Source organism: Pteropus medius, unplaced genomic scaffold (genome assembly GCF_902729225.1).
Source record: "Pteropus medius unplaced genomic scaffold, Ma_sr-lr_union100, whole genome shotgun sequence".
Taxonomy (NCBI): Eukaryota; Metazoa; Chordata; class Mammalia; order Chiroptera; family Pteropodidae; genus Pteropus; species Pteropus medius.
The window spans coordinates 1,711,721-1,738,199 of NW_024351735.1; the positions used below are offsets into that span (position 1 = coordinate 1,711,721).

Sequence of the window (26,479 nt, forward strand, 5' to 3'; positions counted from 1 at the left end):
GGATAGCACTGATATAAAGAACATTTCCATCACCACAGAATATATATGCTCATGACTTTATTAGTTTGCTTTGTTAATTGAAATGTCATCTTGTTACAACTTCTTATATTGTTGAAGATGTTGGGTTCTCCACTTTTCATGTATTATTTAATGAAAATGCCCAAAATAATAAATTTAAAACGACTTTGTTTTAAACAACGTAACATAGTGATTAAGGTTCTGTTGCCTATAAACTGTGATCCTAGGCAAGTCACTCTTAACTTCACTTCCTCATCAATAAAATGGAAATGTTATAAAGATTAAATGAGTGAATAAACATAAGGCACTTAGAAAAACCGTCCTTGGCAGCCACACTAAGTACTTTATAAGTCATCCACATTATATGTTAATATGCATTTACCATATATTCATGAAATTTGAGATTATTAAATAAATTTAAGTGATTAGGTTTCTCTTCCCATGTTGGTTTGCCTTTAATTTTTGTAATAACTACATAACATTCTTTTTCTAGGGCATTTTTTTATAGCATGTATACATGGTACTTTTATAATGATTGATATGTCATATTTATTTAACTAGTCCCATATTGATAAGTTTCTAGCTTTCAGCTGTCTTGAATTACTGTACTAAAAATTCTTGTACATATATCAAAGGTATTAATGCAAGTAAAAGTGCTGGGTATAGATGATTATACATTATATTTTGATGACTACTGTAGATTTTCTTTCCCAGGAAATTAGTACCAATTTATACTCCCATAAACAGTATGAAGGAGTGCTTACATATGCAGAGTATTAATTATCCTCCCAAATCTTTGCCAATTAAAAAATTTTAAATATGAATCATATTGTTTATTTAGTGGGATTGAACATCTTTTTGTTTGCTGACAGTTTTCATTTAATCTGTGATTCTTTTGTTCATATACTTTGTCCACTTTTCTATTGTGTTCTTTTTATTAATCTTTTGAATGTTCCTATATACTCTTTATGTATTCTAACATATCTAGTGATGTACTAAGTTGTCTCATTCGAAATATACTTTCTTTCAGTTTATTGAGTTTCGTTGATTGTGTATTTTGGCTATTAAAATATTTAATTTATATGTAACTGCCATCATTTTTTAATTTTTGGTTTTCTGCTTTCTAGTCATGCTTAAAAAGTACTTTCCTATCCCAAGATTATAAAACTATTCCTCCATATTTCCTTCTAATATTTTTATGGTTTTTATTTATTAACAATGAATTTTACTTTATTTTTGTATAAGGAGGTATCTGAATCTACCTTTCATTTTTCTGTTTACTATAGCTCCCTCTCAAGAACTACATCTCTATTTGTGGTCATATTTATACTATAGCTTACTGAGATTAAAAAATATAATCACAAATGGTTATAGAATTTAAAAATCTTCAACAAATCAATCTTTTACTGTATTATGGGGGAAAAAACGTCATGGTACTTCCTAGTGGTCTTTTAATGTATTGTGAAAAAGAACTTTTATAGTACTTCCCGGTAATGTGATTATAACTTTATGTATGTCATAAATCTCACAAGCAATTTCTCATCATTAATTTCTGTTTTAATAAAGGTGTTTTATGGTGTTCTTAGCTATGAATACTTTCTGAATACTTGCTAAATATGCATTTTGATAAGTCCCTTTGTTATAACATGAAGTTATTTCTGAAATTTTAAGAATACATTTTTATGAATTATAAAAGAAAATTTGCTTTTATTTTCTGTGTTTTATTTACATATACTATTTGCAGGAATATTTGTTTCACTGTGCAGCAGGGGTAGTGGTTTGCTTTGGCTGCTAGGAAGGATTTTGTGGAACCTTTTGATCTTTTTCTCTCCTACTTCTCCACATCATTTCTCTTTCTTTTCAGTTTTTTGTTCTCCAGCAATAGAGGGGGAAAAAGCAAGGTAACAGTAGTTAGAGGGAGACAATTTTACCTATTAACATGTAGATTCTATTGTTAAATATTTGAATATAGGAAATTAATATGAGAAGTACCTAGCCTATGATCAACATTTTTATTACTATTTAATTTTTCTGTTTCTTAATATTTGACAGAATCCAAGTTTTTTTATGGCAAATACTTTCTTTAGTAAAGTCTCCAGGACAGAGTTTCATGCTCCATCATTTACACGGTATTGGTTTGTAATTCATCCTCTTCTCTCCTCATTTTTTCTGCTGAGAACATTCTCTATTCATCTAGGATATTTGATGAATTTTCAGTTAAAATCACTCATGACATAGTTTACTTGTATTAATAGAGTTGTATGTAGAAGTACTTTTTCTTCCTATTTTTTTCTTATTTTCTTATTATTTCCACAGAAAGAACATGCTCTCTGAATAACTGTACAGTGGCCAAAAGGATTGGAAAAGGAAAAGATGCTACAGTCATCTTTGAGCATTTCAGGAAACCTGTAGATCCATTTGTTCAGGAAAACTGTTCATGCAATGCACTAAATTTAGAGATAAATCCTTCCAGCTCAAATATTTCTAATTCCTATGGAAATGTGCAAAGTGGGAACATTTCTGCACTTGAAACATGCAGTGGACACATGGATTACAATTTAACAGAATGTAGAGACACTTCTCAAGTACATGCATATGATTCAGGTCTTTCACTTATTCCCAGTGATACCAGAGAAAGTATTAGTGATGATCTCTTGTTAAATTGGACGCATCTTAAAAATGTTTTAAGTAGTCTTTCTGGTGCTTTTCCCCTTTATAATAATGCTGGCTCGAGCACAGTTATTACTTCAAAACTCATCAAAGACCCAAGACTGATGAGGAGAGAAGAAAGCATGAGAAAACATAATATGACAGCTTTAAATGAGCTTTTGCCATTTGGGAAGAGTTTAGATTTTGTTAATCCAGAAATAAACCTGTCTATGCCAACTAATTCTGCCTCCTCATCTGAAGTCATGCCTGGTGACCATGCTATTCTTAGGAATTGTTTGGATACCTCTTGCTTCAAAATTTCTTTTGATGATTCACAATCTCAGACTCACAAAATGGGCTCTAAGAACTGTGATTATACAACTTCCAATAAAATTACCATGGAAGGACATTGTCAGGGCCAAGACAATTTTCCATTTCCAATGTGTCTGTCAAATGTCATTTCAGAAGATGAAAACCAAAAACACAGTGAGGAACAAGCCCAGCGATCTCAACAGAGAATCAACATCCCACTTTTAATGGAACAAAATAGTGAGCCATTTAACTCTTATAAATCAGTGAATACTTGTAAAAAAGGGTATAATAGTCACATTTCTCAGGAATCACAGTCTTCTAATTTAAAAACTATATATCAGACTGGTCACCAGATGTCTACAGTTTTTTCATTCCAAGGGAAAGAAAGCATACCTGAGTACATTCAAAATATTGGAAAGGTGAGAAGCTTCACTGGCCCAGAAGACAATTCCAGATGTGGAAGAGAGCAAAATTTGTGGAAAGAAATTCATAATTATTGTGCTAATGAAACAAAAACCAGTCCAGTAGATGGTTACATTTCTTTGCACCAAGAATACGAAGAGGATGAGAGTCTTCATTCTTTTGAGAAAGACTACGATCAAATATTAATCACTCGGGATTTAGAAATATCAAAACCTTCCGCATCTACTACAAAGGAAAAGTATGAGTTAGATTGTCTCGCATTGGAATTACAAAGTAATCCTACTGCAAGAGTGGAGAGCCTTTCACAAAAGCACCCTCAATACTCTTTGGCATATGAAGGTAACATTCATACAAGTTTTACCATTTCTCAGAAACTAATGGAACAGAAATTGGAAAAACCAAATCAGAAGAACTGTGTTAGCATTGTAACTGATGCTTTCCAGGAAGCAAAAGACATTCTCCAAACCAAAGAATTGCCCCTTGGTACAGTTACTTCATCTCATGACATTAAAATAGCTCATGACAATTCAAATTGCAACATAGCTAGAGAAAATATGTGTGTCCATAGGAAAAATGAAAATGATCCAGTGTCATTTGAGAACATTCAGAGAGACAGCAAAGGAACCCCTCAAATTGATGATAAAGGTCAAGATCATACTCTGTTCTGTTATGCACAGTTGAATAATGATATACACCTGAATACTGATTTCAGAGAACAAAGAAATAATAACGAAAACCAAAATGAGGTTAAAGAAAAAGATACTGTTTCATCTACAGAAAACAACATAGCAAATATATGCAGAAATGAGGAGCAAAGTTTTCATACAAACAAAAATTTCACCAATATGGATGAAAGGAGGGAGAATACAAATTACAATAGTGTAGAATTTCTGAGTTCTGAAGAATTTTCTACCATGTTTAATCTGACTTGGAAAAAATATGCATCACCAGAAACTGCATTATTAGAAACTGAAGATACTATCACTGCCATAAAACAAGAAGAAACTCAAAATACCAGAAGGAATATAAAGCCTTTGGCTTCCATATTTCCCAAAATTGCAGGTTCTTCAGTGCATGTAGACTCAAATGCTGTAGTCCAGATAACTGGTACTATAGTGCCCTCAGACACAAATCATGAATACCAGAGATACCAGTTTAAAGAAACTTGTTCTTCTGAGATTCCAGATTTCCATTTGTTAGTAAAACACAGGGTTTCTGATTGTGAAATGGATATAGATAAAAATAAATTAAATGAGTCTTTTCATCATTCATTAAGTGACAACTTAGTTCTTCAAAGTTTTGAATTGGAAAATGAGATTGAAGTAGGATCAGAACAGTGTGATGATGCTTTTCTGTTTCGACAGGATACTCATAGCCATGGAAATACACTATATGAAGAATTTAGGGCCTCATATGAGGCTCTGAAGTCTCGTATTGATTGGGAAGGTCTTTTAGAAAGCAATAATGGGGAGAAGGAAGTTTTGAAAAGCACCACAAGAAGAGAGAACAGTGATCAGCATTACTCTGAGGAAAGTAATTGTTTTTATCCCTCTATACAAAAAAACAAAACAGAGTTCTTCACCCCAATTTTACTTCCAGATCTACAAGTTAGAATTACTAACATAGTTATGCCAGAATTCAGTGCCACTATTAAATCCCTTGCAATGAAAGATAATTTTGATAAATATGTAGCTGAAGCCAGAAAAACAGAAATAAATGAGGAGGAGAAAGTTCCAGGATTTGAAATTTATTCCCAGTGTTCTGGTGAAAATTCAGATTATCCTTGTGAAGATGAATTTGGTAATATAAGGCAAGAATCGAGACTAGTGAATAAGTCAGAAATCTCACTTTCTTTCGACTTGAGTCATAATACACACATGAATCACATGCCTGAAGAACAAAACAGTGGAACTTTGCTTACTGAATCTTCTAATGCCACAACAATAAGTAACAAAAGCATATATCCCCTTACAGAGTCAAAAACTGATTATAATGATACTAGAAGTAAAAAGGACACAGAATCAAGAATTAGCAAAAGAAAGCCACATGCACCTTTAAGGGACCAGAACATACCACGTAATGACCTAAGACATCATGAAATTTGTGAAAAGAGGAGGAGGCTAACCAGTCAAGACGCATTTGAATGTTTTTCTTCATTATCTGAAGGACGAATTAAAACCTTTTCAAGGTCAGAAAAACACATTAGGAGTGTTTTGGATATTCTAAACAGTGAAGCATCTTTATGTAAAAGCAAACGTCTTTCCAAAAAACTTGACAGAGCTGTTCTTCACTTAAAAAAAGCTCATAGAAGAGTTCACACGTCTTTGCAGCTTATAGCTAAAGTGGGAGAAAAAAGAAAGAGCCCATTACCAAAAGCATATGCAATAATATGCAATAATTTCTGGGAAAGTTGTGACCTTCAAGGTTATAGTTCTTTTTCTGAAAGAAGATATTATTCCACTAAGCATTTTTTGTCAAAAAGAAAAAATGACAAACCTGGAGAGAAAAGAGCTTTGGAATTTGAAGTTGATAAATCATTAACTCATGTATCAAAGTACAAGACTTACAAAACAAATGGAGAGAGAATAACAAAGTGCTTTTCTAAGAAAAATGTGTCCAGCAGTGTCTCAAGAAGTCACACCACTATTCACGTGACAGAATTTTGTGATCAAGAATACCCTGAGTCACAGTTATCCCTGTGCTCCTCATCCCAAAGTACAAGTCAGTTGGCTTATGACACAAGCAGTAAGAGAAATCCAAGATCATCTGAACTTCAACCCTCTTCTGGAAACATTGGGTGCCTCTTTTCCCCAGACTGCCCAGATGAGAAACTAACCGAAAAAGAAAATCAAATTGACATAAAGTCTTTGTCTAACATTAGTAAATATGAAAAGCTTGAGAACCATTCAGAACATAATGAAGATGCAATAAAAGACAATGTTGAGGCTACTGAAATAATAAATAAAAGTAATTCAGTATCTTTAAGATGCATAAATGAAAACAATTTAAGTTTTAGCACAGACAAAAATTATGATGCAGCTTGTATAGCTCACACAGAGGTGAAAACTGACATAGTTATTTCAGTCTTAGAATCAAATGTGAAGCACTTTTTAAACGTTGATATCTACAAACCAGATAACCTTATTTTATCTGGTTATAAAAGAAACCTGGAAGTAGATCTTCCTGCAGAAAAATGGACAGCTCCTAATGAGAGCTCCAAACCAGGCGCTATTACAGGAAGCATCCTTATGGACCCATTAAATCTAACTCCAGTGACAAGCAAAAAGTGTTACAGTATTCCTCAATTGTTGTCAACTGCTCCAATGACAGATAGTGAGGGAGAATCTTCGAAATCTTATTTGGAGAAACAGAGAAGTTTTGCTGTAGATTCTTTTGCAGCATCCACCAATGTACCACACTGTCAGCAAGGATGTGGTGGAAAGGAGCAGGAGCTTCTTAAGACAGAACAGTCCTCTCCAAGTAGTTGTTTCCATGTAGATGGGAATGAAACAAATGTTATTGAGAATTCTGATTTGGATTTCATACCAATAACTGAAGAAAGTAAAAGTCATAGGAAAAATGTAATGAAAAGACTGTCCTCCAGCGATAGTTCTCTGCTCTTGAAAGGTAATGTAAAGAGTTCTTCCAAAAAATGTATTGCAAAGAAAAACATTCAGGACAGAAAAACGAGGAAAGTTAAACAACCAGAAAAAGCAAAAGATTCAGTTCACAAAAAAAGCATGACTGAAGGATCAACTGTTAAGACTGACTACAGAAATCAAAAGAATAAGATTTTAGAAGCGAGTTACTTAAGTGAGAAAACAGTTAAAAATAACTTGATTGATTCTCACCTAAGCATTAAAAATAGTACTGAGGCAATCTCTTTGAATAACACAGTTTCTAATCAGCTTAACAAAAGAGAGAAAAAGGGGAGAGTTAAAGTTAGTAATGGCTCTCAGTCTCACTCCACCTTACATTCAGAAATAGCCTGTAATTCCAAACCAGACATTATAGGAATGAATCATATGCCTGTTTCATATGCTCACTCTGAAAACTCCAAAGTCACTACTCCTCAAAAGAAGCCTACATTATACACGAATGAATTAAAAGAAAAACATTGCTCAGCTAATCATTTGGGTCTTATAGGTAGGCTAGATCAAATTTTGAGGAGGGCAGATGAAGCATCATCTTTGCAGAGTCTACAGGAAGAAACCAAGGTTTGTCAAAACATTCTCCCTTTATTTGTTGGAACTTTTGAAAGAAAGCAAGAATGTCCACTTGAACAAATCTTGATTTCAAGAGAACTGTTGGTAGAACAAAACGTGTGGAATAATTGCAAACACATATTAAAACCGTGCGCTGTTGACTCCTTGGTAGAACTCCAAATGATGATGGAAACTGTCCAATTCATTGAAAACAAAAAAAGGCTCTTAAGAGGTGAACCCACATTCCGAAGCCTGCTTTGGTATGATGAGACATTGTACAGTGAGCTGCTTGGCAAGCCACGTGGATTTCAACAACAATCCAATTTCTATCCTGCTTTTCAAGGAAGGTTAAAATATAATGCATTCTGTGAGTTACAGAACTATCATGATCAATTAATTGAACTGTTTGAAGAAACCAAAAGGGAAAACCGTTCATACTATGCAGTCTTAAAATACAAACGACAGATTAATGAATGTGAGGCAATATTGAAGCATTGTTATGATTGCTTTGACTTTTCTCTTTCTGTTCCATTTACCTGTGGAGTTAACTTTGGAGATAGTTTAGGAGACCTAGAAACCTTAAGAAAAAGCACTTTAAAGTTGATCAGTATGTATGGGCAGTCTCCTAAAGTTGATTCCTGTCCAGGAAAACAAGACCATCTGTGGATTATCATTGAAATGATCTCCTCAAAAGTTAATTTTATCAAGAGCAGTGAGGCAATAGGTATTAAAATATCTCTTTATGGTCTGGAACATATCTTTTTTGATGCTGCGAAAAGTCTTGTTTGGAAAGAGAAGAGACAGTCTTTCAACAAAAAATGCTCAGGACAGAAGAACAAAGAAACACTACTCAGAATGAATCAACATTCTTTTTCTAAGCTGCAAAAGATATGTGATACATTGTCTAAAGATTTAAGCAGTGAACAAGTTTCCAACATTGGACTTGAGAATACTGTGATTGCTTCCAGAAAGTCAAATGATCTAATAAACAAAGCAACAATTAGCATAGAAAACTGTAGATTTAACAATATGTTGCTTTCGCACCCAGATATTTGTTGTATTAGTGAAATGTTGGATCAAGCTGAATTTGCAGACTTTGAAAAATTACAAGAACTCACTTTGAAGTGTGCTGATCACTTAGAAAATTTAAAAAAGTACTTTCATGTGCTGCAAGAAGATAACTTAGATAATATTTTCATCACAGAAGAAAACGTTTTGGATGTGGTAAAAAGTCACAACCACGATGCTGTAATTTTAAAACCTGAAGCTATTGAAACTTATATTGAAATTGCCATGCTCTCTGAAACAATGCATTTTCTTAAAAACTCAATGGCAAAGAAACTAGACAAACAGAGATTTCGAGGTATGCTTTGGTTTGATTTGTCACTTCTTCCTGATCTGGTTCAATGCCAAGAAAAAATGGCTTCCTTTTCATTTCTTAAAGATAACTCAAAAGATTGTCTTTGGAAAGTGATAGAGACTGCTATTTCTGAATGTAAGAAAGATTTGGATATTACCTGCAAATATAATGAAGTTGTTAATTGCTCATATGCTCTTCATTTGTTCTCAAGAGAACTGGAAGAACTTTCAGAAATAAAAAAACTTCTAAAGAAGTCTAAGTATTCAGTTTCCACATATATTGACTTTGTGCCATATATAGCATCCATAAATTACGGAAGCACTGTGATGGAGTTAGAATATAACTACAGTCAGTTTTCTACGTTGCTCAAAAATTTAACGGCTTCCCCTCGGAAAGATTTAGGGAAAATGGCCCATGTTATGAAAGTCATGAAAACTATTGAACATATGAAGATAATATGTGCTAAAAATGCTGAATTAACCGTTTCCTTTATCCTATGCCAAATACTGCATAATAGAAAGAAGACTAATGGTCTGAAGAGAAAAGAAAAAGTGAATATTCCTGTAAAACCTAGGAAGAATATCAGTAAATCCAGTACTTGTATGAAGGTAGCCTCAACTTCAGAGTGTGTTATGAAAAATGTTTCAAATTCTTCTAAAAAACGACCTATTACTTTAGACAAATGTAAGGACTCTCAGAAACAAGAGAAAAGCACTACTGTTTCCAGCTGTAAAAAACAAAAGGTAATGAATGTTTCAAAACGAAACCTATGTAGTAGTCTTTTTGAGAACAAGTCTAGTCTAAGCAAATAAGTAATTTGCAGAATGGTAAAAATCGAGAACGCTTTAAATATTGCCTTGCAAAATCAATTTACTAAAGTATTGGATTCAACAATTTATATTATCTATTAAGATATAAATGATTATATGAGAGATGCCTTGCAAATGTCTTTTAAATTTACAAACTAAATTATTTAACTTAGAAACTATTTCTTGGAAGGATGTGAATTTTAATGACTTGTTAAGGGAAGGTCCAATATTATGAATGTGAGTTAAGTGAATGACCAAGTATTTGTTGAATAGCTTCTATATAACAAAGCTATACTTAACATAGCAAGTATTAAAAACTGGCTAATAGAGCCTTTGTTTTTGACCATTATCATCTACAAGGGAAAATAGAACAGATATTTTTAAATAGATGATTATGAAAGAGTTAGAAGAAGTCCTACGTAAACACATTTTAAGAAAATTTATACAGCATTTATTGTGTGCTTGGCACTGTTGTAATAATTGCACAGATATTCTTTTTATTTTCAAAAGACCGATGATATAGGCACTATAATTGTCTTATTTAAAGGTCTGGAAAATGAGACATAGAAAGGTTAAATAACTTTCCCAAGGTCACAGAGTTAGTAATGGGAGAGCCCAGATGTAAAACCAGGCGGTGTGACTCCAGAGCCCATTCTGACAGTTGCCCTTACTTTTTAAGGATTTCTCAGTTTAGAAGTAAAGAAAGAAAAACCTATATGCAAAATGAAAAGTAGGATTCTTTCTCAGCTTACTCTGGTTGTATCCATTAGTTTAAACTAGTTTTAGAGAGTAGGAAACTAATTTATTATACTGCATTTATAGGAAAATGCTTAAACTACCAGTTTATAAACATATTTCCAAAGCACAACAAGAACACAAGTTGTGTACTCCACTTTGAGTGAAATGAGGGTAATACTAAAAAGGTGTTGTAAATAGTGAGAAGAAAAGCCAGAAAATATTAGAAAAGGTTTATTTGTTGATTTCATGGAAGAACACAAACCAAAGCTTTGCTCTGTAGGAAAAAAAACATTATTGATGAATGTAAGAATGAAGGAGGGTATCTAAGTTACAGAAAATAAAATATGAGTAAGGACACAATGCTTTTTGACCTTTTTTGAGAAATGAGTTTAAAATTAAGCCTGGAACAAAAATGAAACTTAGTGGACAAGAGTAAGCTAAGGATGGAGATGAACATTGTTTCAGATTATCAAATGTCTTACATATAGGCCTAAGGAGTTTGGACTTTATATATATTGAGGGATGATGCCCTGTGAAATACGTTTTTTCCCCCCAATGATTTAAAGGTGGAGATTCTGAGTACAGTTAGAAGTATAAGTCATCTAGGGCTTAAAACTATTATACAGAAAAAGAAAGGAAAATTCATTTGACAGACATTACTTTTAATGGGGCTTAGTGACTGGTTTACTAAAAGGTATAAAAGGGGGAGCAGTGTTATAAAAATGTGGGAATAAAAAGAATTTTGCAAATTTCTTTTTTAAAAAGTGTCTCCAAAAATTGATGACTTATGGAAAGTCCAGAAGAGTCACTGCTTTTTGAAGGGAAGGATTATTAGTGATTGTAGTTTTAAACAGTACATTTTAGATGATGACAGAACAAGCAATTGCAAATATCTGATATTAAAATAATAAATATTCATATTTTATTTTAAACCATCACCAATGTATGTTTACCTTGTATCTTTTAAACATAGGTTAACATGAAAGATGTCACAAAAATCAACAGAGAAAAGGCAACATTCAAGCATCCAAGGTAGGAGTTGCCATCAGCCCTAGCTGAAGAAAAACAAATAAATTGAGCACACATTAAGGAACAAGACTAAAACATTTATTTATGCACCTCTGTTAGATCATGCATGTAACTTAGGGGACAAGAGTAAGCTAAGGAAAGAGAATAAAGTTTCAGATTATGTAGTGTCTTAAGTAAGGTCTAAAGAGTTTGAACTTCATTCTTTAAGTATTGAAGGATAGTGTCCTGTGAAATGTGTTTTGTCAATGATGTAAAGGGTAAGGAGATTCTAAGTACAGTAAGAAGTAGTAAGTCAGCCAGGGCTTAGAAAAGAGTGATGTTTTACATAACAAAAAGTAAAATTCATATTTGATAGACATTAAAGAATTGATGGGGCTTAGTGACTGGTTTACTAAAAAGGGCATAGAAGAATTAGACAAGTGATTAGATTGACTTTTTAAAAACTGTGTACTTTACAAAACAGTCACATTTCAAAATTGGTTAAAAAGATATAAATTGCCAACTTATATTACTAGTCATAGACAAACACACATATTATAAATAAACCAGTGTTTCATAAAAGGTTTAACACCATACTGTAGGAAGAATATGATTTCAAAATAAAGGCTAGCTCTTTAAACTGAATTTATTTTTATGAAAAGGTACGTTATTTACATTTTTCTCATTTTGACATGAAGTGGCACCACTACACTTGCTGACCATCTCTTGTTTCATTCAACTGTAAGATTGTCAATTTATGATAAACTTTCTTTTCTTCCGTCTTCCATTTTATGAAGGTGAATGAGTAATATAGAATAAAATAAATAAGCACCTTCATTTCTGTCATACTTGGTTTTGCTTCTTTAAATACAGCATTTTATTTACTACATTTCTAGAATCCTTTTCCTGGCACATATGACTCTTTGAATAGTTGTGTAGTGACATAAAGATGAAGGGGCTATTAGAAGTATAACATAAACCAGTTCCATAATCATCTTAGTCTTGGTAACTAAGTATAGGTATTTGCTGCTCAAAGAATCAAACTTTGTCTCACTTAGCAGGAAGATGCATTATAATATAAGTTAATATAAGGTGCTATCTTAGAAGAATATCCTCTAAAGAACAAACCGTAGAGGCAGCTGTTAATCTATAAGGTCAAAACATCGCTGAAATACATGGCAAGTGTGATAAAGTTAAAATTGTACTTTCCGGAAACTCTGTCAAAGTATTATATGAGGTTGGATGATGCTGTAGGATGTCATTAAAGAGTCTTTTAAGGAAGCTGAGTTAAATAAAGGGCTTTTAGTTTCATAAGTGGAATATACAAATTTGAAGCTAAAGATTAATTTCTCTTGTCTGTGGAGGAGTGGTTACTTTTTTCTTTTTAACATGGTCTTTACCATATGTAATTAAAAGAATTTGATTAGATATAACGATATAATTACCTCAGGGATCTGTATTAACTGTTTGTCTCTACAAATTCTCATAATGGATGCTTCCTTCAGCCTACTTGAGACTGTCTAAATTTAGGTAGGAATGCAAGGATATTGAAGTGGCAAGGATTTTGGAGGTCTGCTTTTCCTATTCTTTGAACAGACAAAATATCTTAGTAGTTTGTGATAACAGAAAATGACCTTTTTCGGGGGAGGGGCACATCTGGTAGTTTCAAGTAGAGAAGATTGTCTCTGGATTGGAGGTATATGAATTAGAAATTATACTACAGATTTTCTAAAGGCCCCTATCAGGAAATGTCCAAAGCATAAAATAATTTTTTTAGCATATTGCAGCACTGTATATTTCCAAAATATCTATTTGAAATGTGGAGTATATCACGTTCGGCAGGAAAAATGTCTAGATTCAAACAAAGGTAGTAAAACTGGGGGAATATGTTACTTGTATACTGCTAATAGAAAGAAAATGTAAATCCTTAAGATCTCTTGAATAAAAATTTCAAATATATACTTATACTAAAATTTTGCAACTGTATATTTAAAATTGTTCGTATATATGTGTTAAACCTAATAGGACCACAAGATCTCATCCCAGAAGTGAAAATGAAATAGGACCAAGTTCATGTGACAATCTGAAAAGAAACCATGTATCTCCAAAAAAGGTTGAAATGCAAAGATCACTACCTGGCTCATCTTTACCTTTAAAGTACCTAAAAGACACTTGCATGTTGAAGTTGGAGGGAAAAATAGATTTAACTAATATTTCATCTGATATTTCAGAAGATTTCACTGGACAACAGGAAAACTTAAATAGCATAAAGAGAAGAGATCTGACTTTTAGTGCTGCTGAAACAAAAAGTGATAAGGATTGTCCTCCTGTAATTTGTGACCAAAAAAGTATAGATGGCACACTTTCAAAAGATGATGAAACACCTTCCCAAAACTTACTTAAGAATTTTTCAGATCCTGCAGAGAAATCTTGTCCCTCAGACATAAAACCAGGAACTGATGCTTCTCTTCTACCTCATGCATCAGTGCTTGTAAAGCCTATTTTTCATTTTGTGACAGATATCCATGCCAATTTAGAAATGAATGACACTGTCTTTGAAAGTCAGAATAACGAAATATTAAATTCATCTATTAAAAATTCTACATGCACCAATTCTCCAGAACCCATATTTATCCAGAACAAAATTCCTGTTCTGCAAATAAATGAAACACAACCTGCAAAAACTGAGTCAGAAGACAAATATGTGAAAGATACATTGAATCCCAGTACTGTACCTGTTGAAGAGAATATAACTGTTAATGTTGATCAAACAGCAGAATGCTCTTTTTATGAGCAACGGAATAATGAAAATTCAAAAATCCTAACTCAGAATGCTGCCACATATTGGAATGAACTTCCACAGCCTGCATGTACCCCAGTATATAATTCTTCTGCACATTCATTTGGAACTTCATATCCTTACTATGCTTGGTGTGTTTATCATTACAGTAGCAGCAATGGCAATTCCATTACCCAAACTTACCAAGGAGTAACGTCGTATGAAGTACAGCCACCTTCTTCTGAGATGTTGACTGCAGTTCCAAGTACTATACAAAATACACATTCTAATCTTTTGTACTCTCAATATTTTGGTTATTTTGCTGGACAGCCACAAGCATATAACTTTGTGCCAGCAAGTGGATATTTTCAATCTCGAACGCCTGTTTCTGTCAATTTTCAGCAGCCAGCTTTTTCACAGTATGCTTCCTATCAGCCATTACCACAAGCTGCATACCCTTATCCTCCAAACTCAGGTGTGCTTCCAGAAGTTCCTTGGACTTATGGTGAGTTACACAAGTTTTAATGCTTGTTTCATTGAGGTTTTGCTTTTGTCTTTGTATATTTATGTAAATGAAATTTACAAGGGATGATACATAGCAGTCATTTTTCTGTGCAGATTGTGGAATAGTTCAAATATCAGAGTTGAATCATATTGCCAAGTGGATATCTAGTTGTTAAAGATGCAATAAAAAGAATTGTTACTATCATTAATATAACAAAATCCAACTCTAGGGAATAATTAAGAAAATTAGTTAATTCATACTATGAAATGTGATACAACCATTGAAGAGTTTATAAAAGTTTTTAATGACAGTTTTTAAAACTATCATATAAATTGACCTATGTAAGCAAAGAAATACATAGAAATATTGACATGAAGTACACTAACATTTTAACTTGTCTGCCTCTGGATGATAAAATTTGGGGTGTGTGGAAAGTGTTTTTCTGTATTTTCTAAGATATCCTACTGGGAACAAATATTATTTTGATAAATAGAGGAGAAAAAATAAGTCAAAAACCAGAGTGAAAAAGAGACTTCAATCGGATAAAGCAAAATTTCTCTTTCTCTCTGTATTCTAATATATCTTCTTGGCAGAAGTGAAAATGAAGTTAATTGAGATGTGTTGATAGAACAACTTGGTAGTTTGGCACTGGAACCTGAAAAGTTTTCCTTTAAACATAAGTCTATTTGTAAAAATTATTATTAGAATATAGATATTAAAATTAAATAGAAATGTGTTTTACCAGAGTTAAAGCAAAATTTAAAACAATTATTCATAATTCTGCAAAAACTGCAGTTACCTGCTAACACTCAAATATTCTACCACTAGAGGTAAAGTATACTGTAAATAAAGTTAATCTCAGTGTCTTAAACAGAGAAATATAAGAGAATTTCTTTTCAATTCAAGTTGTTTCTCAGTCCTACATTGTCTTAAAAATTAATAAGTAGAAAAAATTAATTGAATTAATTTATTCATTTGTCTAAATTGACAAGAAGCAGCCTGTTAACATAGTTCTATTCCTAATTAAGAAAAATGATCAGGGCAGCATAGGGAATATAGGTAATAATGTTGTAATAACTGTGTGTGGTGACAGATGGTCACTTAGACTTGTCATGATGATCACTTCGTTAGTTACATAAATGGCTAATCATTATATTGTATACTTAAAACTAACATAACATTGTATGTCAACTAATTTTAAAATGAATTAAGAGAAAAGAAATAACCCATGACCTAAAGGAGTTTCACAAAAAGGGGAAAAAAAGAAATCTGATCACAGGAGGAGCTCTGCATTGGAATTGTCACTGGCACCCTGTCACTTATAGGATAAAATTCAGATTAACTTGGAATGCGGAACCCTTCACAGTCCTGTATACACAGCCTCATCTCCCACCACTTCCACCTTTGTATTCAAGCCACAATGAATGTCTTACTATTCTCCCATGTGACAATTCCTCTGGTATTTCCATGGTACTTTCTGTGTGCATTTCTCATGTGATAAGGCTTGTGAGAATTGTGTACTATTGTGATTATCTGTGTATCATTCCCTTCCCTGCCTGCCCATCAAATGAGTTTAAACTGGACTGGAATTTTTCACCAAAAATGGAACCTGAAAAATAACTCTAAAGGAGAGGAGAACGAAGCAGGAGGTGGGGTGAGGGAGTAAATGACTGTGCTTTTCCTTTTGGGTTAATTTGATACACTGCTGCTGCTGCTGTAATGGTAAACACACCAAGCATAGATGTGGCAAACCTGTATATTAAAGTAGACATTTTAATTTCTGGAATGGGAAACCTCGAATGTAGTCGTTTTATAAAGATTCTCATAGAGCTTTCTTGTGTTCTTAAGAATTGAGCTGTTTGTGATGCTAAAAAAGATATCTCTAGAATCAAGTCCATCTTTCATTCTCAAAAATTTGAATTGTTACCTCCTTGGTTATATTAGTCAAGTGAAAATAAAAGGTAAAAACAAATATCTGCTTATTACAGTATCCAAAAGTAACTCTAAAAATTAGGAGGCACTATAAGCACATCTTTTAGTTTTCGTGAGTGCAAATAATCCATGGAGATCCAGTGGCACATTTACAGGAACTACATCCTTCTAAAGATAAGAAAATCCCTATGACCCGTTTACTACTGTTTTGTTCATGATGCTCACGTTCAACACCATGAATGGAAGTAAAAGAAGGGGCTAAATGAACCCTATGTGCTAGGCACATTACATTTTTTATTCCATTTAATTCTCACAAGATACTTGTGAGAGATTTAGATACTATTGTTCTTTTACAGATGAGGAAGCATCTCCTTGGAGAGCCTTAAATCACTTTCTCAGGATTCCATGGCTAGTAAAGGGCAGATGTGCAGTCTGAACTTTGATCTCTTGAGCTCTAACTCAGATCAGGTCTTTCGATGATGCCATTAGTCTGCATCATTAACTTATCTCAAATCTTTGTGCTTTTTTTCCTTCCAGTTCCATGGCAACGTCAAGAACCCTTTCAGCCAGGACATTGAAAATGGTCTTCTGTTTACCAAAAAATAAAGGAGATTTGCAAGTTTTTCCAAGTTTATTTTACTTATATATTTTTTATTTTAACATTTTAAATATATGTAAATGTGGTAGGAAATATATACCATATAGCCCTTCATAAAAATTTTAAATGCAGCAGCATATCATATAATGCAATGGGAAATCAATTTCTGACATCTGAAATACCAAAATTATTTCCATGCAGTTATTTTAGTGAACTCTTTACTAGGCTATTTTCAATATCCACCTAGCCTATAGAAACATTTACAGTATTTTTTGTAATTTACTTTTTGAAGTGTTGCTATCACAGCTATTACAGTTATGTAAAGATTTTTGAGTTTATTCTATAAGGAGAATAAATGTAACATTTAATATGATTAAGATTAAGCAATAGTATTAAAATCTTTAAAATAAGAATTTTGTTTCTGATATTTTTGGTACATTGTTTATGGCAGTGTTGTGCCATTTGACTTAGATTAAAATAGGATTTTCTTTACTTGGATTGGTTATTAGAACAATAATTTTATAATTCTTGATACTATGTAATTTATAATTTTGCTGTGTCTAATATGACAAATTCCTTTAATTTCAATTTTTTATTTTCCGTGTTTATCCTTGAGTAGAGATTAAAATTTTTATGTTTGAAGCAGTTTTAGTTCATTGTATTAAAATTAAAGCACATTTAATACCTTTTTCTATAAGAGCCCTTTTTACAATATTATTTTTTTTATATTTGCATCTCATAATTTAAACAGCTTTTAATGATTTTGTAGCAAATAATAGGGAATAATGTCTTTAGCTTATGCCATTAGTGTAGTGGTATTTCAGTAATTTAAATAATGCAGCACAAATATAAGTTTTTTAATGCTGTGGTCGCGGATTTTTTTTCCCCTTTTTCAACATTTCACAAAAGTAAAAAATGCATTGAAAATTATCATTGTAGATTAGGGTGTAGTATGTAACTATGGTCTTCAGCAACCTCTCTGCCCACCCACAACTATACCTGTTTTCTGTAAGATCACAGTCAGAAAGGTTCCTCACAACTAAGGCCTTTTTCAAGTACTTACTAGTGGTCTCTAACACGTGATGAGATTTGCATTGACTAAATCTAAACAGATAGTTAACCATCAGTGTTTTCTCAAACTCTTTAAGTTAACCAATTATGTGATCTAGCACAAGCCTCCAAAGAGGGTGTAATTCAGCCATATTTATTGTAGAGTAATTTTTCAATTTAGAAAAACACTGACACCTGGGATAAGCTTCTTTGGTCACATTAACCAAATAGAATAGAATTCAGAATACTTCGGTTTCTTCTCTAACAAACAGGACTTTAAAAGGGGAAAATCAAGCGAAGAACTGCAACTGAGAGGAATAAGGAATTTGAAAAAGACTATATAATTAAAGCAATATCAAGATAATGTATATTTTTTATCCATATAGTTGTTTTATTAAAAATCAGAACTCCTGACTAGGCATTAAAGCAATAATATTAGCTGTTATTCAAAAACTAACTTTGCCTCAGCCATTTGATTGATGTTTGGTTATAAAAAGATGTTACAAATTTATTATTAAAAATGTTCCTTTTCGGTAAACCAAAAGTTTACCTTAATTATTCTAATTAAGGATGCTTTCTTTAAATAATTTTCAGATTCCATTGATATTTGTGATGTTTTTATTTCATCAGTGAATTTCTTCAAAAAAAGGAAAATAAAAAAATCTAAATATTCAGTTAAATTTAGAAATCTGTTCTTTAAAACATGAAAAAATAGAGTATTTTTCCTTTCATGTATGTGTTTTAATTCTGAAAATAAAAATGGAATTAAAATTAGAGCAAACATTATAAACAAAAGAAAATCCTGCTTGTTTGTATGTTATTGTTTTGGAACTTAAAGAAAAATTATTTGAATAATTCAATTGAATAAATTGAATTCATTTTCGTTTCAGGTTTTTTTTTTCCTTTTGTTTCTTGAATAATGAGCAAACAATGGTCTGCGGTTTATACAAACCCATTACATGAAAACAACCCACAAAGAACTGACTTCATTAGATGACTAAATAAACTGATAGGGCACTTCCTTCACTTCAGCTGCTTTTGCTTTCACCTCCTCCCTTCCCCCACACTGCCACCCTTACAAATGTCATTACTACCTGGAGTTTCACAGGACAAGCCAAAGTCCCTGGCCTCATGCAGTTCTCAATTTGAGTTGTAGTTGATTTCACATCATGAAAAGTGATATGTAAAAAACAAAACAAAGTAAAGAAATAAAGAATGACTGGATGATACATAAGCCGAGATGTTCAGGGATGGCCTTGTTAAAGAGGTAGTTAACCTAACTTTCATATTCTTATATCTTAATTATATCACTCTGCCTTCCATTAATAAACATACTGAAAAAGTGCCTCTGAAACCTGAGTTATGTATCTAGCCAAATAAAAGGCTATGCCCCCATTTTCCCAATGACAATATTTGCCAAAGAAAAGTTTTTTGGTAAACTTAAATATATAAGCTTTTAGAGATACAGATGAAATATTTAAATGTCCATTGTATATTAAAATTTTTTTTTAATTTTAACTCATTTTTGTAGAACAATTTCAGTGTCCTCTCATGCATCTTTGACATCAGTATCTTTGTCATCATTAGAGCTTTTTTGAGCCCTATGACAAAGTTTTCTAAAGCATATCATCCTCACTTATAAGTTTGTGATCTATGCTTTTTAAATGTGTACACTATGGCTATGCCACCCTGAATGCACCTGATCTCGTCTGATCTCGGAAGCTAAGCAGGGTCGAGCCTACTTAGTACTTGGACAGGAGACAACCAAGGAATACTGGGTGCTGTAGGTGTTAAAAAAAAAAAATCTATGTACATATCCAAAATTGATTGAGGTCATTTCTTACCCAAAGACATTCCTTATAATAATGACTTAAGTCTTCAAATTAGAGTAAAACCCCATATTGTTTTGTTTTTTAGGTGAGGCAACCCTTGGTTAACCTCACAGATTACAAGGACCTTGTCAGTTTACAATCTCTTATTTTTAAAAAAAAAAATTTTACACCTACGAGCACCTGGTCTTCCTAGGTGGTCTCCCATCCAAGTACTAACCAGGCCCAACCCTGCTTAGTTTCCAAGATCAGATGGGATCAGACTTGTTCAGGGTAGCATGGCAGTAGACTCCGTATTGTTTTCATGGGGGTAATTTTAAGGGAAAAGATAACTTACATTAAGGCATATATGGTATTTTAAAACTATTAAATCTTTTTTTATGGACACAGTTTAATTCATACAATATTATTTTGAGTGTCATGATATACCCCCAATTACCCATGCAGTCTAAAAATAGGATCATGGAAGAATAAAATTAAATTATTCTTATGAAATATTTTTTAAATTAGTTCTAATGAATACAATTTTAAGAGTAGTGACTACGGATTATTATTTAGCAGTTGCTAATGAAAAGAAACTAAGAAAGTAAGGGGTTGTTGATTAGTAATGCAATGTGGAAATAAGATTTAAAAGAATTGTTAGAGATTAAGACAGGAAATTTTCGTAAGCATATAAATCCTAATTTCTTGAGGATATAAGCTCTACTGTCTGCTTTATTGTTACCATCTTATTTTTGAATCTTCTAACCATTGAAGAATCCCTCTGGTTTCCTTTGAAATATCTTATGGAACCCGTGATCTCAAAATGCACTGCATTCTAATTTGTTGTCATGGGAAACTGCATTTATCTTAGGAGTTGTAACTCCTTTCATTTTAAAGTCTATTTTTTTAAAATTAGGTAAGAATAATTTAGGTCTATGACCGAGTCATTTCTTTTTTTAAAATGTGAGAATCTATGTTTTGGGAAAGCTGGTCTGGTCAACTGACCATGTGTTAGTTAATTAAAGATTGTATTTACATTCAGTCAGCAATTATTGAACATCTGACTTGTGCTGAAAGTATGTTATGCTATTTATGTGTGTGTGCATCAACTAATCATCCCCATAAAGGGAAGTTTTATTTTCTTAATTTATAAATGCACTCATTCAGAAGACCCTTTAAGATATTTCTGCACCTCAAGTCATCTTTGTGAACATCAGTTAAAATCTTCCAGTATTTTTGTTTGGAAAAGAATATAAGATCTGTCCTAAATCTCTCTCCTTTGACATTTTACTTGCTTTTTTTAACTCTAAACATCGACTTGTGTACCTAATACATAATCCCCTTTTAAAAACTTGACTGTGCAAAGAGCAATACAGTAATATGAGATTTTTGCATGTTGATTAAGAAATAATCACTTTTATTTGTATACAAATCGTTCTAGTCCTTTGGCTAAAATTATTTAGTTACATTAAGAAGTGAATGTAGACTGGCTTCTGGTCAAGATGGTGGAGTAGGTAAATGCTGTGCTTGCCTCCTCTTACAACCACATCAAAATTAAACTAAACTTCAGAACAGTTATCATTGGGAGTCACCTGAAGTCTACCTGAACAGAAACAACTGGAGACAAATAAAAGAGGCCACCTCGAGACTGGTAGGAAAGTAAGAGATGTGGAATGGGCTGGTCCCACACCCGCGTGGAGTGGTTCAGAATCAGGAGGGATATCTCAGCTGTGGAGATTCCCTTCCAGAGAAGCATGGGGTTCTGGCTCCACACCAGGCTCCCCAACTCAGGGTTCTGGTGCTGGGAAGAGAAGTCGCCATAATTTCTGGCTCTAAAAACCAGAGATTGTGGCTTAGTGAAACAGAGGTCTGCTGAAGTTGCAGACATTCCTTTTAAGGGACCCGCATGTGGACTTAATCACCGATAGACTCATTCACTCTGAGCTCCAGGGCTGGGATAGCAGCTCAAAAGGCATCTGGGACAAAGAGAAACTGATTTATCTGGCTTTAGGACAAGGGCTGGAGAGGTAGCTTTCTCCCAGACAGAAGTACTGGCGGAGGCCATTGTTCCTTTGTTGTATCCTACCCCATTCTGGCAAGCAGACACAGGTTGCCACCATAACTGAATCTCCATCAGCCTGGCTAACACAGGTCACACAGCCCAAGTGATTCCCTGAGACCTTGCCCCACCCAACTTGCAGGCCCACTGATGCCATTTCCAGTGGATTTTTTCATATAAATGTCCCATCTTGGCTCATGCTTCACACTTTCCTAAAACCTCTCAAAGGTTCGCAAAACCTAAACAAACAGCATTTGGCATCAGCATGCCCCATACCACTTGCTGAGTAACCCCAACCCCAGCACTAGTGGCAGCTGGTGTTACTTTATGGCTTGGCCCCTCAAGGCACATGCAAGCCCAGCATAGGTGGTGGCCATCTGCAGACTGGTTGGTGGCTCATGCCAGATGGCCCTGGGTAGAGTACAGGCTGTGGCTGAACTTGGTCTGTAGCAGGGCCCCTCCCAGGAGGCCCCAGGGCGGGCACATATTTGGTGGCTGGCTTTGGTCTGAGCCAGAGCACAACCCAGGGCTACATCTTAACACAACACACCCAAAGGGCTGACTGGGCAGGCATTGGAGCCCTACTAGAATGAATTTTGCTCTGTAGGGTCAGCCCCTACACAACAGCTCCTTCACTGTGGTCACTGGCCAGTCCTCAGAACCAATCAGCGCAAGATTAGTCCCTCCCATTGACATGCAGATAGCAACCAAGGCTCAGCTACGGCAGGAGGGCTGTACACAAAACCCATACGAGGGACACGCCTGGATTACCCGGATCAGGTGACCAGGGAGACTGCGCCTTTGGCCCCACAGGACACCTACTACATAAGGCTACTACTAAGACCAGGAGACATAGCAGCTCTACCTAATACATAGAAACAAACACAGAGGCAGCCAAAATGGGGAGACAAACGTCCCAAGTGAAAGAACAGAGCTCCAGAAAAAAACAAAATGGACAATCTACCAGATGCAGAGTTCAGAGCACTGGTTATAAGGATTATCAGTGAATTTAGAGGAAGAAGATAAACTTAGAACTTTAACAAAGAAAAAACATAAAAATGGAGATAGAAAACAAAAAAGAACAAGTCAGAACTGAAGAATACAGTAACTGAAATGAAGAATACCTTAGGAGGAATCTATAGTAGATGAAGTCAGGACCGAATCAGTGATTTAGAAAATAAGGTAGCAGAAAACACCCAATCAGAACAGCAACAAAGAAAAAAGAATTTAAAAAAATGAGAATAATTTAAAGGACCTATGGGACAACATCAAGCGTACCAACATTTGCATCATATTGATACCAGAAGGAGAAGAGAGAGCAAGGAATTGGAAACTTATTTCAAAAAATAATGAGAAACTTTCCTAACCTGGCAAAGGAAATAGTGCAGAGTCTCTTAAACAAGATGAACCCAACAAGGCCCACACCAAGACACATAATAATTAAAATGCCAAAGCTTAAAGAAAAAGAATCTTAAAAGCAGCAAGAGAAAAGCAGTTACCTACAAGAGAGCTCCCATAAGACTCAGTTGATTTCTCAACAGAAACTTTACAGACCAGAAGGATTGGCAGGAAATATTCAAAGTGATAAAAAGTGAGGACCTACAACCAAGATTACCCAGCAAAGCTATCATTTTGCTGCCCAGACAAGAAAAAGCTAAAGGAGCTCATCACCACAAAGCCAGTATTACAGGAAATGATGGAAGGACTTCTTTAAAAAGAAAAAAGATAAAAAATATGAATAATAAAAGCAATAACTACGTATCTGTCAACAGTTACTTTCAATGTAAATGGATTAAATGTTCCAATCAAAAGAGAGGGTAGCTAAATGAGCAAGAAATCAAGACCCTTACATATACTGCCTGCAAGAGACTCACTACAGATCAAAAGACACAGACTAAAAGTAAAGGGATGGAAAAAGATGTTTCATAAAAATGGAAACAAACAAAGCTGGAGTAGCAATACTTATACCAGACAAAATAGACTTTAAAACAAAGGCTATAACAAGAGACAAAGACAGACCTAATAATCTCACTTCTGGATATTTATCTAAAGAAACTCAAAGCACTACTTCAAAGGAACATAATCCATATGTTCATTGCAGCATTATTTACAATAGTCAAGATATGGTGGTAACCTGGGTGTCCCTAGGAAGAGGTGGTGCATATATGCAATGGGATATTGCTAAACCATAAAAAAGAATTAAATCTTGCCATCTGCAACAGCATGGATAGACCTAGAGGGTATTGTGCTGAGTGGATTAAGTCAGACAGAGAAAGGCAAATGCTATAGGATTTTGCTTACATGTGGAATCTAAAGAACAAAATAAACTCATAGATACAGAGAACATTTTGAGGTTGCCAGATGGAAGTGGGGTTTCGGGGTAGGTCAAAAAGATGAAAGAATTTAGAATTACAGATCGGTAGTTACAAAACAGTCATGGCAATGTATAGCATAAAGAATATAGTCAGTACTGTAATAACTGTGGTGTCAGATACTAGACTTATCAGGGTGATCACTTTAAGTTACATAAATGTCTAATCACTATGTTGTATAACTGAAACTAATATTGTATGCCAACTGTAATTTAAAAAATATTTTTAAAAAGAAGTGAATGTATTTTACATACTGAGGATTATGCTAAATCAATAATGACTCCTAACCCACTGATTTCCAACGAAGGTGTTTTTAAAACTAAGTCTGAATATTAACAAAAACATCACTTTCCTCAAAATAGATTCTGTCTCCACATTATCTCTTCAGATGCTATCCTGAAGCTTATTCTGCTCCTTATCCCTTATGAGAAGCAGGCTCTCTTCCTTCCATTCCTCATTATTTTCAGAACTATCCCAAGACCATTCACTTTTTTGACAGTTTCCTGGAGCTACACACCCACCCACTTAACCTTTCTTACAACTGAACTATACAAAATACTGTTTCAAATATGCCATCTATTGAAAATGCACACATAGGACCTGCTGAATCAGCCATGTTACTTTTGTAATCTTCCATCAATTTTTCAGGGCAAAATATTGAGACAGAGTAAAAGCTAATTTTCTTATCCTGCTTTCTGAGTTCTTGATCCAGGAACCTGCATAATGAAAAAGTTTCTCCTATAATCTGCTAGTACCCAATCAACAGGCAAAGTGAAAATAATGTTAAGGAAAGATATTCATCAGAAGTGAAAGTCCAAAAAAGATTTGAGGGTGGCAATGATAATGGGTGCTTGCTTTCATAAGGACAATGAAAATTTATTTCATTCAATGTAAATATACTTCCAAGTTACAAACAGCAAACGTTTATAGAGCACCTTCTATTGCTGAGCTCAGCAGTGTGATAGATATTTAGGATTGAAAAATCAGTAATACATTTCTGGCATGAAAGAAGTTTATAGTCTGTGTAGAGAGGGAGAGGCATGCAAGAAACCAACCATTAAAGTTAGGGAAATAGTATGATTTATTCTGTGCTTGGTATTAGAGGTCTTAAAAGGAAAACCATGTAATTCCTCCTACTGGATTTAGGCATACTTATAAGAGTAAGACAATCCTAAGATGAATCTTGAACAATCTGTTTGAGTTATATATGCTGAAAAGATGAGAGTAAGGTCTTTAGGTGGAGGAGACACCTATGAATATAACTTAAAACATTCCACTGATGTTGTATGTGTGGGTGTATGTATTATCGGAAAATAAAAGGGACATGCGTTACGCTCCATCTTCCATGGAATGATTTAAGTTGATAAAAGAGAAATAGATCCTACATTCTTGAGAAAATAAGCACAGTGATTTGGCATTATCTCTTGGCATTATCTCTTGGCATAACTGGTTTTGCCCCATCTGGATACATACCCAGAAGTGATATTGCCAAATCGAATGATAATTCTATTTTTAATTTTTTGAGGAACTACCATACTGTTTTCCATAGCAGCTCCACTATTTTACATTCTCACCAACAGTAGTCAAGGGTTCCAGTTTCTCCATATCCCCACCAACACTTATTTTTTTTATAGTAGTTATCCTAATGGATATGAGATGATATATCATTAATAATGATTCTTCTTGACTTTTAATACCTGAAGGTCATATAATATATATCCCTTGATGTATTTTCAGCCAGCTTAAAATTAGAAAAAATACTTATGTCCCCCAAACGATGTTATATTTTAACATCATGATGTAGTATAGGAAGTCTTGTTACATTTCAAATACATAGATAGAACATTAGAA

General features: G+C 33.8%; 1 protein-coding gene and 2 pseudogenes across 1 annotated transcript in view; 2 read left to right on the forward strand and 1 right to left on the reverse strand.

The window, feature by feature from the left end:
- TEX15 (testis expressed 15, meiosis and synapsis associated) overlaps window positions 1-17,407 on the forward strand; it is a 67,175-nt gene extending 49,768 nt beyond the window's left edge. The window contains exons 8-11 of the mRNA XM_039846436.1: window positions 2,335-9,710; window positions 11,488-11,546; window positions 13,548-14,806; window positions 17,276-17,407. Of these exons, the coding sequence (XP_039702370.1) occupies window positions 2,335-9,710; window positions 11,488-11,546; window positions 13,548-14,806; window positions 17,276-17,316 (8,735 nt within the window). The 3' untranslated portion in view covers window positions 17,317-17,407. The remainder of the gene's footprint in view (window positions 1-2,334; window positions 9,711-11,487; window positions 11,547-13,547; window positions 14,807-17,275) is intronic.
- Window positions 17,408-20,057: 2,650 nt separating this feature from the next.
- On the forward strand, window positions 20,058-20,176 carry LOC120589114 (uncharacterized; annotated as a pseudogene).
- A 209-nt stretch (window positions 20,177-20,385) lies between these two features.
- Window positions 20,386-20,505, reverse strand: LOC120589111 (uncharacterized; annotated as a pseudogene).
- Window positions 20,506-26,479: the final 5,974 nt, after the last annotated feature.